The sequence below is a fragment of the Artibeus jamaicensis genome, unplaced genomic scaffold (assembly GCF_021234435.1).
Source record: "Artibeus jamaicensis isolate MK-2021 breed Jamaican fruit bat unplaced genomic scaffold, CSHL_Jam_final contig_1998, whole genome shotgun sequence".
Classification (NCBI taxonomy): Eukaryota; Metazoa; Chordata; class Mammalia; order Chiroptera; family Phyllostomidae; genus Artibeus; species Artibeus jamaicensis.
The window spans coordinates 3,963,757-3,980,454 of record NW_026521407.1 but is presented as its reverse complement, the minus strand read 5'-3'; the positions used below and the strand labels follow the sequence as shown (position 1 = coordinate 3,980,454).

The 16,698-nt window shown below is 54.0% G+C and overlaps 1 protein-coding gene across 5 annotated transcripts in view; it reads right to left on the bottom strand.

The window, feature by feature from the left end:
- The window catches only part of ABCC3 (ATP binding cassette subfamily C member 3), a 45,750-nt gene extending 30,075 nt beyond the window's left edge, over window positions 1–15,675 (bottom strand). For 4 of the 5 annotated variants that reach the window (XM_053655840.1, XM_053655845.1, XM_053655843.1 and 1 more), the window contains exons 1-7: window positions 15,585–15,675; window positions 2,886–3,062; window positions 2,423–2,548; window positions 2,065–2,202; window positions 1,151–1,276; window positions 862–923; window positions 66–196 (exon numbers count right to left, since the gene is read on the bottom strand). In XM_053655840.1, coding sequence (XP_053511815.1) covers window positions 66–196; window positions 862–923; window positions 1,151–1,276; window positions 2,065–2,202; window positions 2,423–2,548; window positions 2,886–3,062; window positions 15,585–15,629 — 805 coding nt within the window. In that variant the 5' untranslated portion in view covers window positions 15,630–15,675. Of the gene's footprint in view, window positions 1–64; window positions 197–861; window positions 924–1,150; window positions 1,277–2,064; window positions 2,203–2,422; window positions 2,549–2,885; window positions 3,063–15,584 lie in introns of all 5 variants that reach the window. The other variant, XM_037129596.2, reaches the window with a different exon arrangement.
- Window positions 15,676–16,698: the final 1,023 nt, after the last annotated feature.

Genomic DNA, 16,698 nt, shown 5'->3' with positions numbered 1-16,698 from the left:
TGCATGCAGGGACTGGGTGGAGAGGCGTGGGCACTGGGGCGGGGCGGGGGGGGGGGGTACTCACCGTGCTGCCTGCTTTTGCTGCTTCTTCCAGGCCTCCAGCAGCCTCTGCACCACCACCTCGGAGCAGTCCTCCTTGTTCAGGGACCAAAGGTCACTCTCTTCCAGAGGACGCCGGTAGCCGAGAATGGCCAACCTGGGGCAGGCAGATGGCCCCAAATGGGAATCAGAGTTTAGCAGCCTGGAGCTGGGACCAAGGTCTCCAGAAAGGAGGGTCTCCCTAGGGTGCTGTGGTTAAGGGAGGCGTCTCCTTTATTTGCCACAGTGAGAACAAGCTGAAGCCACTGCCTCCCACCCCAAGTTCCATCTCAGGCCCCTTCTCTCCCTCTTCCCCAGATGCCCCACTGACCCCTGGGCCCTGGTAATGAAAGTCATGCGGGCTGGGTTCCTCTTCAGTGCTGCACAGTTACTGAGCTGTCGCCCAGGTCAGGGACACAATTATCCTGCTCAAGCCTCTCTGACAGGTGGCCAAGGAGGTGATAGAAGTGTAGAACTAATTATGGTTTTCTTCTAGACCCTGGGCCTCTCCTGGACACCTGAGAGCCACCTGCTAGATAGATGCAGGGCTGGCCTGTGGCCTGGGGTCAGGGCGGGGCCACGCCTGGCCCTTGCACTCAGCCTCCAGCCTAAACAGTTTCCCCATCCTCTTCTGCCCCATGGCTGAGGCTGGGGTTTGCAGCAGAGGGGCCAGCCAGGCCCAGCTCCTCAGGCCCCTGAACTTCCAGCCTGCTCCCCTTCCTCCCCTGACCCCTGTCTCCTGACCCCTCCCTCTCGCCCAGGCTGGAGGGGGAGCCAACTCACTTTGTGAACCACCAGAAGGTCAGGCGGGAGAAGAAGCCAGCGTCAGCCTCTGGGCAGGGGTTCTAGAAGGTGAGAGTGAGTGGAAAGGGAGAAGTCAGGAATGCCCCCCCTCTCAAGGCAGAGTAGAGGGAGGAGGCCCTCTGGCCTTCCAGCTGCAAGCCCCAGATGGCACATTGTAGAGATGATCCGGGAATGGAAGGGACCGGGAGGGATGGGGGAATGCAGGTAAGGGCTAGCCGAGGGGTGGGCGTGGAGCCTCTGTTCCTACCGGCCTCCACGGAAAACTCACAGAGTCAACGTTCTTTGGGGAGAACAATGGTGGCTTCTCCCTGAAGCAGGACAGGATGAAGGCGGAGAGCACCAGGGCAAAGTAGATGTAGAAGGTGGTGAAGCGGAAGGGGTCCAAGATCTTGCCCTGCGGGGACAACCGGGAAGAGCTGCAGAACCTCAGGCTCCTCTGAGACGGGTGGGGTCATAGGGGGCCACTGTTTGTTCAGTGGGGACTTGCCCTATGTCGGGCACTGTGCCAAGGGCTTGCCTTCATTGCCTTGTCTGACCCCCTTGTCACCCCTACAAGGTAGGAAGCCTCTGACACCCAGTGTACACCTGAGAAAACGAGGCTCTGAAAGACTAAGGAATTTGCCCAGGATCACACAGAATAAGTGCATTATTCCAAGGCTGTGCTCTCATGAGTATATTTGACTACCTCCCCTTGAGATGGAGAAATGGGGAGACACTGGCCTGACCCTCAGTGTTCCTACTCCCCACCATCAGCCTCAATGCAGATCAAAAGGAAGGCTAGGAACTGAGACAGGTGAGAAGAAAGGGGAAAACGATGGCATGGAAAGTCCGGGTAAGCCAGACCTATCCACGTGTGTCTGCAAACACACGTTCACTACAGACCTTGGAAAACCCCACCGGACCCTGCAGTTGGTGGTGGCTACAGAACAGCCCCCTGCACTCCCGTAAATAGCCAACAATGGCCCCATTCTCCGGAATTACAGTGGCGCTCAGCCTGAGCACTCCCCCCGCCCCCGCCCCACTCTGCTTCCCAGAAGATACAGCAAGGAGAGAACGACACAAGAGGACTGAACCTCCAGAGGGGCAGAGGGGAGGAGCCCGGGACCCAGCAGTGACCTCGAGCCCTGAGGTGACCCCCTAGGGGCACAGGGCTGGACTGAGCAGGTGCCCTTTTCCCCTTACCTTTGCCACAGCTGAAAGGATCTTGGAGCGGAAGGGGACGATGGCACAGATGACACACAGGAACCAGAAGATGATGAGGACCCCCGAGGACTGCACCCCCTGCAGCCGCTCATACTGGATCACCAGGGCGGCCAGCAGCTGTGCAGGGAGGGCAGGGGAAGCTGGGCCAGGGCATGCACATCTGGACTTGCCCCCGTTCCTTCCCCATCCCGCATGGCTGGATGTTTGTGGGGTCACCCCCATCTCCTTCCCATCGCCCAGGTGTCCAGTCTTCTCCTCGGAACCCATGGGTCCCCCATCACCATCCCACACCCATGGCAGACCCTCCTCGACTCAGCTTCCCGGGCCCCACACTGACCATGGTGACCCCCACCACCAAGGGGGTGACAAAGAAGATGGGGGCAGGGGCCTGGCCGTGGGCCAGGTCATGCAGGGAGTAGAAGAGGTCGGCCCAGGAGACGCACCACAGCAGGATGCCCACGGCCTACAAACAAGACGCATGTTGGAGGGTGTGTCCCCAGAGGAAGGGACAATTCCTCCCTGCTCCTGAGGCTACCAGACCTGCCTGAGCCCAGCCCTGAGAGCTGGGCTGGGCATTGGTAGGAAGTTTCTTAAGGGTGGGAAAACCTTGATGGAAAATTCGGTTGCACCACCCCAAGAAGGGAATATTTCATTTGGCTGCAAACCCAGTTGGCAAGCTGCCATGGCCCCAGGGCCAGCTGGTGAGGCTAAGGAAGCTTGTCCAGCTGCTGAGGGAGGGGGAAGGAATTCATTAAGAAAAGCACCCCACCCCCACCCGAAGGCAAGCCCTGAGCCCTGACCGTCTTGAGCCTGGAGAGGTGGGAGATGATGATGTAGCCTCTGTGGTGGCGCCGAAGGTAGAGCAGGTAGCAGGGCAGGGTGGCCCACAGGTAGAAACAGGGGGTCCAGGCCAACAGGGAGTTCTGGAAGCACGGAGTGAGGTCTGGGTTGTGCGTGTACACCGACAGATTGGAGTCCTGGGGACAGAGGGCACAATTCAGTGCTGTGGCCACCTTCTCAGGAACTGGCCTCTCCCTCAAGGGAAGTGGCGAGGCCGGAGAGACGCTCCACGCACCACGGGGTCAGAGGGTAAGTGGGCAAACCATCAGGTGTGGTTCCAGGTGTGAGCCCTCTGCGGAGGTCACAGTTGTCCCCGTTTCCCCATATTCTCTCTCTCTCAACTGCAGTATCATTTAAGCACAATAAACTGCACCCATTGAAAGCGCACAATCCGATGGGGTAACAGTTGCACACCCTGCAAAACGATTGGCAGGTAAAGGTGCAGAGTATGTCCATCATTCCGAGAGCTCCCCGTGCCCTGCATAGCCATCCAGCCACTGGTCTGCTTTCTGTCATTCTGGATTTCTACTCTTTTTTTTTTCCCCTAAGTAATTTTTTATTTTATCAAAACAACATGTGCACATGGGTGAAGAGGCCACTTCCTCTCTTTGCCTCTTCCAAGAAAGGATAGAAAATTTCCACGAGATTTCATGCCTCTGTTTGAAAATGGGGAAGGTCATCCCCCACCCCACCCACCTCACTGTGGGGTGTAAGCTCCAAGGCCCAATGGGATGGGAGACAGCTTTGTAAGTCACTGAGCCTAGGGCGCCAGCCACCTCAGTCTGTGCAGCTGCCCTGGTCCTGCACCGAGGGCCTGGGGGCCCAGTGAGTCCAGACAAGCCACCCCCCTCCCTTGTCTCTGACTATAACTCTAAGAACTTTCTTGGGAAAGATGGGGGAATACATTCAAACACATACTGTACTGAGATTGTTTCCTCCAAGACCCGAAATCAACTAATCTTTCTTTCCCTTTTTTGCAAAGAATTAGGTATTTGTTATAGAAAGCTCAGAAAATATAAACAATTGAAAAAAGACCACCCACGATCTCATCCACCTGGAGACACCTGTTTACAATGGTTAATCCCCTACCTTCTAATTAAAAATGTAAATAATTATCATTTTTATTATTGTCAAAGTTATATTTGCACATAATTTAAAAAGTCAAACTGTGAAAAAGAAAATAGTACCCTGCCTCATCACTCCCCCGCCCTTAGTTTAGGGGTAAAATATGCTAGCTTTTTTCCGGTATCTACTTCCACATTTTAAGCAATTTGTCTTTACTAGTACTTTATAATCACTATTTTCTTTTGCTTTGGAAGGTGAGGCTGTACTGCTCTCATAGCCCACCCTCTTGAGCTTCCTCGTCCTTGCCATGCAGAAACATCACAGAATTTCTGTTAATACTTAAAGTGCATGCATTTCGACCACGTGTATATCGTTTATTGCACAGTTCAGCACAACTGGCTCCACCTCTTTCAGGTGGTGTGACCTTGGGCAAGAGGCTAAATCTTCACCTCTCCGCACCTTGGTTTGTTCACGGGCAACCTTGGGAGGAGAACATCTCCCACCCGGCCCCTCCCACCTGGCCCCAGGAATGGTCCCTCACCTCTTCTCGAACTATTTCCATGGGGTTCTGGTCTCTCCTGTTCGTGTCCTAGGGGTCCTGGTCCCTGTCCACACTCCCCTGGCCTCCCCCTTCTTCCTCCATCTCCCCTTCTAAGTAAGTCTCTTTGCTGGTTCCCCCGCTGGATGTCAGAGTGCCGGGGGCTCAGTCCTTTCCACTCCTCTGTCTTCTCCATCTGCTCCCACCTCCCTGGCTGCCTCATTGAGTCCCATCTACGCACGAATGACTCCCAAGTCTATGTTCCCACCCCACTGCTCTCTAAATCCCCAACTCTACATTCAACTGCCTACCGACATCTCCGCCTGACACACCCCACCAGAGCTGCCTACCACGGCCTATGCGGAGCCTCTTCCCACCGACCCTCGACCTCTCTCGCTGCCCCTCCGGCATCATCCCTGCCAGGGACCTGTTTTCTGAACACACCGGGCTCAGGGCCTTTGCACTCGCTGTCTCTGCCTGAGACGTTCTTCCCCCAGATGTCCGGCAGTCTTTGTTTCTCAGCGAGGTCTGCCCTGACCAGCCCCGTTTAAGGTTGCCACCTGTACCCCACCCCAGCACCCCCAATACACTCTCCTTGCCCTTCTCTGTTTTTTCTTTTCTATGTAGTACCTGCCACCTTCCCACATGTTCCTGTTATGTACTAGTTTACTAGGTTTCTTCTCATTTCGTCCTACCAGCATATAAGTCCCTTAAAGGAAAGTCTTTCATTGATTGATGTATCCTAGGTACCTAGAACAGTACCTAGCACATAGTAGGCGCTCAGCCAAAAAAAGTCAGCTTAAATAAGTTACATTTTTGTTGAGTAAATGAATGAATGAACAAAAGGATAATCTCTACTCTCCCTCTAAACCTTCCCTGGCTCCCTACTGCCTAAGAGACAAAGTCTCAGCTTATTACTAGGGCATTTGAGGCCTTCTCCTGACCCTGAATTATCTATCTATTTGAACTATTTAACTATCTACATGCTAGAATTATTCCACTGTAAGAAAATATTTCACGGAGACCCGCATACCCTGCCTTCCTTTCCTCAGCCTACTTTCACTCTTCAATTTCACTCCGACTCCTAACCACGTGGATTAATTCTGCACATTTGGGATCCTCCTAGAGAGACTACAGGATGTGTCTTTCATGTCTGGTTTCTTTCACTCACACTGCGCTTGTGGGTGTCATCCTTGGGGCTGAGTGTGAGTGGGCACACCCAGTCCCGACTGCTGTACAGGGTGGGCTACTGTGTGAATGGACCCGTGTTTGTACCCAGTTTACTGTTGGCGGACAGTCCCCCACCCTGCTCTCAGCTCAGCAGGCCCACTAATCCCACCCACTCAGTTTCCATCCAGGAGCCGGTCCAAGGCCACGCCCAATGCAGACTGATACGTATCCTAGCTTGCAGTGCATGGCCCACCTCTCTGGGCCCAGCCTGAGTCTCGCCTCCTACGGAAGCCTTTTGGTATGCATGGCCTTGACAGGCAGGTAAGTGATTATTACCAGAGAGTGATAAGGACCCCTTCTGTTTCAGTGACACTTTATTACAGCACTTACGTGGTCACTGACTGGCTGGCTGATTTGGAACAACTTCCAGAAGTAGAGAGGAAGAACAGCAGTAGGCTCAGCTCGCAGAAGAGAAAGCAGGCTTCACCTGCTCTGGCAACAGGTGCCAAACAGACCACACGGCAGCAGGGATCTGAGACGGGCACCCAGGCCTTGTGATGCCAAACTGGGGTTTCTCCCCACGCCGTGCCCCCCATGTCTGTGAATGCATCCTCTCTCCTACAGAAATGTGAGCCCTCGAGGATGGACACCAGCCCTGCTCCAACTCCTCTCCCACACCTCCCACACCCTCCAACCCCCAGCCCAGGGCCACGTATGCAGGAGGCGCCCAGAAATGGTCCATGCATCGATTGACAAGGGAACCCCAGTTCAAGGGCATGATGGGGAATCCCTGCAGGGGTGTGCAAGTCTGGGGATGGCTCTCTGAGGCACGTGGAGAGTGGCCCTTACAAGAAGAACCTAACCCTGATACAGAGCACCCTGTGTGGGCTGCCACTTTTGAACCATGGAACTGTGAGAAAGTCCCTTCATGTTTCTGAACCTCGTTCTCCATGTGTGAGTCACAGTGGGAGAACCTGATGGCGTGGGCAGCTCCCCACGGGGGAGTGAATGGACAGCGGAGTAGCTTCATGCAAACAGAGCAACACTTGGGAAAGCAGGTGATGGAGCAAGAGGCTGTGGGGACACAGTTTTGGTTGCACAGACAACCTGCACTGTGGCAACGATCAAGAGATGGGCGACCCTGGCTGATGTGGCTCAGTGGACTGAGTGCTGGCCTGCGAACTCAAAGGTGACTGGTTCGATCCCTGGTCAGGGCACATGCCTGGGTCATGGGCCAGGTCCCCAGCTGGGGGCATGCAAGAGCCAACTGATCAATGCTTCTCTTCCTCCTGTCTCCTCTCTAAGCATAAATAAATAAAATATTTTAGGGGCCGCGTCGGGTGGTTCGCCTTTCCCCTTTTTTCTCTCTAAAAAATCTTTAAATTTTTAAAGAATTAAGAGATGCAGCCCTGGCTGGTGTAGCTCAGTGGACTGAGCATGGACCTGTGAAGCAAAGGGCCACCATTGTGATTCCCAGTCAGGGCACATGCCTGCGTTGCAGGCCAGGTCCCCAGTAGGGGACACGTGAGAGGACACCACACACTGGTGTTTCTCTCCCACTCTTTCTCCTTCCCTTCCCCTCCCTCTAAAAATAAATAAATAAAAAATTTTAAAAAAGAAGGCCCATTTGTTAAAAAAAATGAAGAGATGGGGGTGTGAGGACTCAGGTGGTCGCTTTGATCCACTGGGAAGTCCAGCCTGGGCTTCTTTCCTTCAGATAAACACCTCTCAACAGGGCAGAGCCCTCTGCGGAAGGCAGCGGGTACCCATCCACGCCTACGGACCTAGACTACTTATTCCAGAGCGAGGACGCCAACGGGACATGACCTGCACAGCAAGTCCAGCACAGAACGCCCGCCCATCCCCTCCCCTCCTCTCCGGCCTGCCCGCCTTGATGAATGGCGACTCTCTCCTCCTCCCAGGCCAGAATCCTTGGAGTCATCCTGAATTCTTCTCTGCCTCTCACGCGCCACATTCAACCCTCCCTCACATCCTGATCACTCTTTCAAACGATCAGACAGAGCTAGACGAGAGTGCTATTATTCAACTGTTCTTATCTACAAAAAGGCAACTTCAGCTCATTCTCCTTGATGGACGCAGAATCCTACCACTTCCCTGTGCCCCGTTCTCCCACCTGTACTTCTGCCATAGCCCCTGCCCCGGGCGTCCTGCCTCCCCGCCTGCCACTTGCCCTGGCAATCTCTCCGGGCGCAGCAGCGAGAGGCAGATCTTAATGAAATCTGAGCCAGACCACGCTGCCTCGTTACTGCACTAGTTCAAAGCTCATTTGGTGAAAGCCGAAGTCCCCACGTGGATCTCAACACCCTCATTATCTGCCTCCCCGCACCTCTCTGACCTCACGTCCCTACTCCTCTCTGTCACTCCACGGCTGTCACAGCTGTCACCCACACAGCTCCCACAGCAACAACAGCTTCCTGAACAATGGGATTAAACAGCAGGATGGATCCGGTAAGTTCTGGTGCCTGCAAAGGACCTCACGCGGGGGCCCCTTCAGGGGCACTAAGGCTGAAATCCCTACAGACCCAAGTAAAGGCAGGGGGGCGTGAGGACCCCAGGCCCCTTTGCCCCAGCTAGGCCATGGCTCTGTCAGTGACCTCCCAGGCTCCCAGCCACCCCAGACTTGTTGACAGAAGAGTAATGACTTCCTCAATTCTGGCAGGGCGGGGGGAGGGGGAGGAGGGAGAAGAGACCAATTGACAAGTTCATTTATTTCAGCGGAAATGAAGGTGCAGAAGGGACCAGGCGCAGCTCCCATCCCCGTTCACACTCACTGACCTACCGGGGCTGAAACAGCGGCCTTTGGAAGGAAGGGCCTGGGGGGGGCGGCAGCGGGGGAGGGGGGCGGCCAGCCTAGAGCTCATAGGTCTGGCTGGCCCTGCAGCTTCTGAAAGGGGCAGTGCCAGCCCACAACTTCGGTTATTTCAGCACTGCTTTGTCCCAGGTTTCTCTTTTTTATTCTTCACCCGAGGATTGATTTTGAAAGCGAGAGGAAGGGAGGGAGAAACATCGACATGAGAGAAACATTGATCGGTGGCTCCCATGGGTGCCCCAACTGGGGGATCAAACATGCAGAGGTCGAACCCCCAAACTTTTGGCACACGGGACGATGCTCCACCTGACTGAGCCACCCAGCCAGGGCCCAGGATTATCATTTAATGTTCACAGCAGCCGAGACCCACGGCTGGAAAGGGACAGGTCCCAGCCTTCGACCTGGGCCGATGTGAGGACTCGAACCCGGGCCGTCCAGCTCCGGTCTCATCCCAAATCACAGAGTTCTACAGTCTTTTCTCTATACCCTATACGGCTCCAGCAGGACATCCCACCTTGGGGATAGGACATATGTGTCCAGGTCACCAGAAACATGAAAACTCTCTTTTCAGCCTTGTAGCCACCCCCCGACCCCCCCAAAGCACCTCCTTGCTTAGGCTCTTCTCGCAGAGCTGAGGCGAGGGCTGCCATCCCGCCACAGAGTGACAGACTGGCTGAGGTTCTGGGAACCGCTGCACTACACATTTGGATATCCACTTAGGAGGAGAAATCCAGTTGAGCAGTAAGCCCCAGTCAGTCCCCTCCCCCAGCACCGACCCCCGTGGGAATGAGCCTCAGGTCAAAGAGGGGAGAGACCCAGCCATGCAGCAGCGGCACACCCCAGTCTCAACCCCTTTCAGGGGTCCGACTCTACCTGTTGCCTCTGGGACAGTCCCAGCAGGGTAGGGTGGGTACAGCCCAGGCACTCTGACACTGCCTCCTGGGTGGCTGAGCCCGCGGTCCCCTGCTGGGACTCCCTGGGGGCTGGCCTGGTGCTCCCCGTCTAGGAGCCAGCAGATGGGCTTGGCAAAGTTCCCTCACTTCCTTCTGTGAGTGAGAGAGCAGCAGGGTGGGGAGAAGCCAGCCCGGGACCACGGGGGCCAAATCCTCCCGCCAGAAGCCAGGAGCTCAGAAGTCAAAGGCATCCAGTACCAACTTCACCGTCCCCGATGGGGATGGAGGAAGGAGGTTCTAAGAGCCCTGGCCTGGCAGGAAAGACTGGTTCCTGACGGAGGAGCTTGGGTGCCCACTGGCCACCTCAGGGGCCCTGCCACTGCCAGCTTCCCATAGCCTCGGATGTCACGGTCTTTATTTCAGAGCCATTGATAGGGTACTCAAGAGTTGGGAAATTAGAGTTTAAGGTAAATAGTTATAAGCCTAGTAAGTAATGAGTTTGTTTAAGCTTTTGTTTCAGAAACTACAGGCTCCAGGGAGAGACAGTCGACCTCCTGGGGCAGGACGGCAAAACACTGCAGCCTGGGGACAAGTGGAGGCATCCGGGCCATTGTGTTCCAGGGAGAGAGGGAGGACCACCCACCCCTGGGAACGGGCGAACTGCCCAGGGCAAGAATACTGCAGTTTTTCATCTAATTTTCCCTGAATTTCAAACCCCCTCACCACACTTTGTTCCTGTTATAAAAAAAATGCTGGCTTGGGCCCTGGCTGGTGTAGCTCAGTGGATTGAGCACAGGCCTGCAAACCAGACAATCGTGGTTCGATTCCCAGTCAGGGCACATGCCTGGGTTGCAGGCCAGTTCCCTGCAGGCCAATTCCCAGCAGGGGACGCATGAAAGGCAACCATACATTGATGTTTCTCTCCCTCTCTCCTTCCCTTCCCCTCTAAAGATAAATAAATAAAATCTTTTAAAAAAATGCTGGCTTGGAAAGAAAATGTAAGATGAGTCCCTTAGGGCACAGGTGGCAAACAAACACAAGGCCCACGGGCCCAGCTTGTTCTATCCGGCCTGGCACCTTGTTTCTACCCAGCAGCAGTGCCGGGCTCTTGCTTAACTGTTAAGGAGTGGTTACATTTATACAGTCCTAACATTACATTTGGCCCTTTGAAGGCAACTGCCAGGCTGATACGGCCCCCGGTGAAAATGAGTTTTGACACCCCTGCATTACGGCATGAGATCAACAGCGATCTGAGAATAAAGGGCCCATAAAGATTCAATCCCTGTCTCTGCCTATTGGGTTTGGCACGTGACAGGCGGTGTCTTTTCCGGTTTCAACATCAGAGTCTTATCCATTACTCATAAGTTCCAGGGGTCACCTACTCAGACCAGGAAGCCACCCAGGAGGAAGAGCCTGGGAACACAGTGATACCCAGGAGCCAGAGAGTTCAGAAGGCCCTGATCATGGCTTTGCCACTCCCCCCTTCCCAAGCCTGAGGCTCAGACTCCCAGAGTGGGCAACTAGACTGGAACAGAGCCCCAGAGCCCACCTAAATTCAGCTGGAGCCCCGAGACAGAGATTTGCTCCAAGTCACAAGGCTAGTGAGTGACAGAATGGGGCAGGTTGGAGCAGAGCAGGAGATGTGGGGGGGCTGAGCCCCTGAGTGACTAGGGCTTTGCCCCTCCCCAGGGTGGGTAATCAGTCAAGGGAACAGTGGAGGTGCTGGCACTTGAGCAGTAAGAGACCCACAGGTTTCTACCAAGAGCTGCCATTAGGTAAATTCCAAGTCTAAAGTGAGGAGAGCGCCAGGGGAAGGGAGGTCTGGAAAATGAGAGGAGGGCCTGGCCAACCTCTCACTGGCCACATCTTCCTTCTTCCCAGTTGGCCACACAACTTCAGAGTGGGACCCCCAACTCCTTCCTTGATTTGAATCATCTCTCCACCATCCCTACCAAGTGGTCACTAACCATGTGCTTGCATACCCCCAGTGATGGGGGAGTCACTACTCATCAGGCAATCACTGCCATTTCCAGATGGCTCTCCTGGGCAGAATCTTCTGATTTCTGAGCCATCATCAGTCTCCCAGGAGCTTCCTGGGGCCGTCAGATCAAGGCTGATTCTGCAACAGGTCAGGACCTCCTGAGGGTAGCAGTCCTGGGCCCTTCTCTATATACTGTCTTCACCACCTGGGTGCTGCTCGAACAGAGAGCAATCCTCCAGGCAAGGGGCAACCGGGTGCAGCAAAGGAACACCCTATCTCCTTTGTCCTAGAGGTATCCTTAGCTTGACGAGCCCTGGGCAGTTTGGTCATAGTTCATTCTTTTGGAATTTATTTCTGTTCCCAAGTCTCCCTCAGAGATGTTGGTAATCTGACCCAGACTAGGTAGAGATAAGAGAAAGATTAAAAAAAAAAATAGCTAAATCATTCATCCGGTACATGGTGTGTGCGTACATATGTCCAGGGGTCATGAGTCCCTTCAAGCCTGCTACCCTCAGGTTCATCTAGGGTTGAAGTTACAAAACCCCCAGCAAGTAGCTGAAAAGGGGGCCCCTGGCCCAGTGGCCCTTCCAGCCCCTTTCTCGTAGGTCCTGCCAGATCTGACATTCCCTTCTAACCTCGTTTCTCTTTCTCTTCACTCCTCTTCCCAGGAATAGCCTGACCCGTCAGCCATAATTTTTCAGTTCTCAGTATCATTTCACATTCTGTCTCCTTTGATCTCCACGAGAATCTTGTGAGGTGGCTGGGAAATGGCTTATTTCCCCGTTTCCCAGGTGGAGAAACTGCGGCTGTGAGACTAACCTAGTGAAAAGAGCCAAGTGGCTCAGAGGGCCTAAACCATGCCTCCCCACCCCACCTTCACCCCACCCCGCTTTTTCATTCCAGGCTCAGGAACTTCCTGGCTGCCCTGAACTATTTCCCACAAGGTAGGTCAACCCCAAGCTCCTAAGATAAGAGATTCAGCCCTGGCTGATGTAGCTCAGTGGATTGAGCTCGGGCTGTGAATCAAAGGGTGGCCAGTTCAATTCCTGGTCAGGGCAAATGCCTGGTTTGCAGGCCAGGTCCCCAGTGGGGGCCACGTGAGAGGCAACCACAGTGATGTTTCTCTCCCTCTCTTTCTCCCTCCCTTCCCCGCCCTGCCCCCCCCACTCCCCGTCTCTAAAAATAAATAAATAAAATCTTTAAACAAAAAAAGATTCAGGGGCAGGTATACCTGAACCATACACAATGCAAATGAAATGCAAACTAGCACCCCACTGAAAGAGTAGCCAGGTGATCCAGGCTTTTGGGGGAACTGAGCTAGAACTGAGGCTCTAGCTCCAGCCCTGAGGGCCCCAGCTCCTCCCTCGTCTCAGCCGCACAAACCTCCAAGGATGAGCTGGGAACCTTCTGCTTTCTAACTATCCCACCCTGAGTTGCGAGCCACACTGGGTGCAGCCTGGAACAACTTTCAAGAGCCAAGAAGATTAACTGGAAGATGGAGGGTGTTTGGAGACTGGGGTGAGGAAGACGAGCAGTCACCTCGCTTGTCCCTTGAGTTATCCAAGCAGATGCCCCACATGGACTACATCCCTGAGACCTAATATAGATGCGCTGACTCCCACGGACCCTGAGGAGGTAACAGCTCAGAGCCACACGAAGTTCAGGGACAAGGGTGCCTAGAAGCCGGATGGTGCACAGTCAGGCAATGGCAAAGTTGGAACCACATCTCAGGTGTCCTGCTTCGCAGTCCTGCAACTGATCGTTGTGCGACCTTGACAAGCCCGTTCCCTCCCTGGCCCTTAGTTTCCCCAGGTCCACCATGAGGGGTTGGGCTAACTCCTCCAAGCTCCCAAGCGCTGAGTTCTTGAGTTCTCCAATATCATGAAAGGGTGGAGCCAAAAGAAATCTAAGCTTGGAACAAGAAGGGAATCCTGAGTATCCCAACTCCAAGTTCCTTGAAGCCTGTCTCTATACAGTCCTAAGCTCTCAGGGTCAACTGTCCACCCAGGAACAGAGGGCCCTCCCACTTGAGGCTTGGACACATCTACCCCCTTGATGCGCAAGCCCTCTGCTTGGTCTCCCAGACATCATGCCCATGCCACAGCCACACCAGCCAGGCTCAAGTGGACGGTGAAAGAAAATACAGCTGACCCTTAAATAACAGGGGTTTGAACTTCAAGGGTCCATTGATAGATTATTTTCACGTGACCCACTCAATTCAATTGAATGGCGCAGTTTAAGCCCACATTGTCTGAGGGTCACCTGGTGGTTGGGAATTCATGTATCCAGAAGACCGACTTAAGTTATGCACAGATTTTCATCTGCATGGGCGGTGGATACCACTGACCCCTGCATTGTTCACCGGTCAACTGTATACTCATGAGCAAAAGGTGCAGCCTCCAGATTCTGGTGACCAGTAACCAGTCCAGGCTGGATGCCGGATGGTGTTCACGTAGGGCTGGGCAAGAGGGCAGCTTCAAAAACCTTACACAATCTGATTAGCCCTTCAGTGACCCAGAGAAAAAGAGAAATTCCCCAAAGATATTTTTTTACAGGTGCTCCATTGCCGCAGGTTTCAAAACTCCGTGTAACCCTCACAGCCCATTCCAAACACAGCCCACAAGCGGGTTTCTGACTGCTTAAACACTAGTGTGCATGCACACATGTACATGCCTGTGGGCACACACACGCTAAGCATATGTGTACAAATACTCCAGGCCCTGGATTTGGGACCAGCCTATGCAGGAGGACCACAGACAAGCCTTTTAAGTCTGAGCCTAGCTGCAAAATGGAGACACTACCACTTGCCTCCCAGGGCTGCCATGGGATCAAGGGCGCTACTGTGAGGAGGTTTTGAAAACTGCAGGCAGGCACTGGGCTGTCTACAGTCGATGCCCCCTGAGCTGGGCTGGGGGCTGCAGTCGGCAGCCTGGAAAGCACCCTGATGTCTGAGAAAGGGGCTGGTGTATCAGTCCATAAGAAACATTTAAACCTGTAGAGAATTTTTTGGCGAGTTTATTTGAACCAAACTGACGACAATCTCCGGGAAGCAACATCTCAATGGACTGAGAAATGCTCCAGGGAATGGCAGTTTAGCACCTTATTTTATACATTAGAATCAAAGGAGAAGCCACAAGGGGGGTTAAATGAAGTCCACTGGTGATAGATTAGGGAGGTGGGAGAAAGTAGAGGTGGGGGGGACCTCTGGGATTGAATAAGAGGAAAAATGACAGACACATACCTCTTTTACATAGGTGGGTAAAGGATAGTTAACAGTCAACAATTAACATAACAATAACAACCTGGGGGATTTGTGGTCTCAGCTTGTGCCCAAGGAGTTTGGGGAAAAGGGAAGTTACCTTAACATTCCAAAGGTATGTTACCATAGATGTGAAAAGACAGTAGACAGGCTTAGTTAAAGGTTGACCTTTGTTAGGGAAAAATTCTGGCCTCGGACGTGACTACCGGCCATGAACTGCTTTTAGTTAGTAAGTTTTAATTTTAGACCATCCATTGTGGTTACTTTAAGTCTCTGAGTTTGCAAGGGTGCCTTGCTGGCCTCCCCTAAGCTTGTCAGGTTAATATGTGGCTCCTTTTCTTCCACACCAGGGAATTCTGGGATCCTTGTATGTGCACGCGCCTGCCTCCAGAGTGAGGTCTGCCTCTCCCTCCCCAGGCCAGGGCAGTGAGGGCCACCTGCTCTCCTGTTGCCTGTGTTCCCAGAAGAGAAGGTGGCAGGAACCCTTTTAAAAGACGGCAGAGTGCAGCGGAGCAAACCTGCAAAAGTACCTGGCTGAACAACTCGGAGCGCCCTGGACTACAGGGGAGGTGTAGGAGTGCTTCATTGAGCTTTAGTGCAGGGTCATCAGGACCGTGGTTAATGGGGAAATGCCCCTCTGCACCCTGCGGTCAGCCCCTGAGGGGGACCGGGGCAAGGCAGCAAGTGGGAGCATCTTGCGATTCCGGGGACGCCACTGGCTGTGCCAGGAGAACCTAGTGCCTCGCTTTTCCCAGCTCCTTCACGCTACGGAGGAAGGGCAGAGCAGGTCTAGTCCCGCCTGCCTCTAGGCATCCGGCTCTGGGCGCGAGATCAGACCCCCTCCCGTCATCGCACGGCCCCCGCCCCGGTGCCTTTTCAGGGGCTCACTGGTGTGTGACCTCGGTCCTGGGACTCCTCCTTACCCAGAACTTGGAGCCGAGCTCCCCGGAGCCGCACAAAGTATCCATCAGACCAAGGCTCAGCTGCGGCAGCGAGAAAGACAAGAGCAGTCAGTCGCACGGCAACCTGGGATACAGTGGGCGGGCCGGAAGCATCCTCCGCCCCTCACTCCGCCCAGCTCCCCCTATCCCCGCCCCGCCAAGCCCTACCCTCAGGCCCTTGGATCTAATTAATTCTCTCGTCCCAGCAATTGTTACAGAACTCCGCTGAACCTGAAGCTCTGGGAGGTACTTTAGGCGAGGCGTGTGGGGGAAGGTCATTGACACAGTGGCCACTGTGCCCACTGAGCCACAAGGGAGAGATGCCGCTCCAAGTACTGAGATTGATAGGACCAGAACAGGGTCTGTTTTCAAGGGGCTCACGCCCACTCCTACCATGCGCAGCTCTGTGGGGGCCGATGAGTCACTGAGACCTGAGAGGGACCTAGCAAGACTCTCTGGGAATAGATCCTTGAAAAGGTCACGTTCATCTCTGGAGCTCAGTCTCCTTATCTGTAAAATGGGAAGACTTGTGTTCCCAGACAATCCTCTCTGCACAGCTACCTCTCCGCACAGGTTTCTGGAGAGCCAGCAGACACACAAACATAACGTGCGTGTGTGTGCACTTGTACCTGAGGAGAAGGGGACAGGCAGGGGTTCTGGCATCAACCAGATGGGGGCTTCCAGATTCCCTTAAATTGTTGCTTTCCTGAGGTCCTCTGGCTCCCTGATCTTGGGTGTATGGTTTAGCATCACTCTGTGCCTCCATTTGCACTTCTGGAAAACAGGGGTAATCAGAGTACCTACCTGATAGGGTTACTTTTAAGATTAAACAGGAAAAGTACATAAAATATCAAGCACATTGCAGGCTCGATTAGTAGGCACCCAGCATGTGTTAATTTCCTCCACTTCAACCGGGTCAGGGTAGAGGATGGGCAGGTGAGGCCCCAGGAAGAGACCATACCAGCGCCCTCCTCCTAAGGATGAGTCTCCACTTTCCCATCTGAAAAATGGGTTTGGGGTCAGCAGCCTTCTTCTTCTTGCCCCAGCTTGGCCATGCTGGGGTCCCTCCCTCCCTTCATTCCTCATTCCCCCAGTC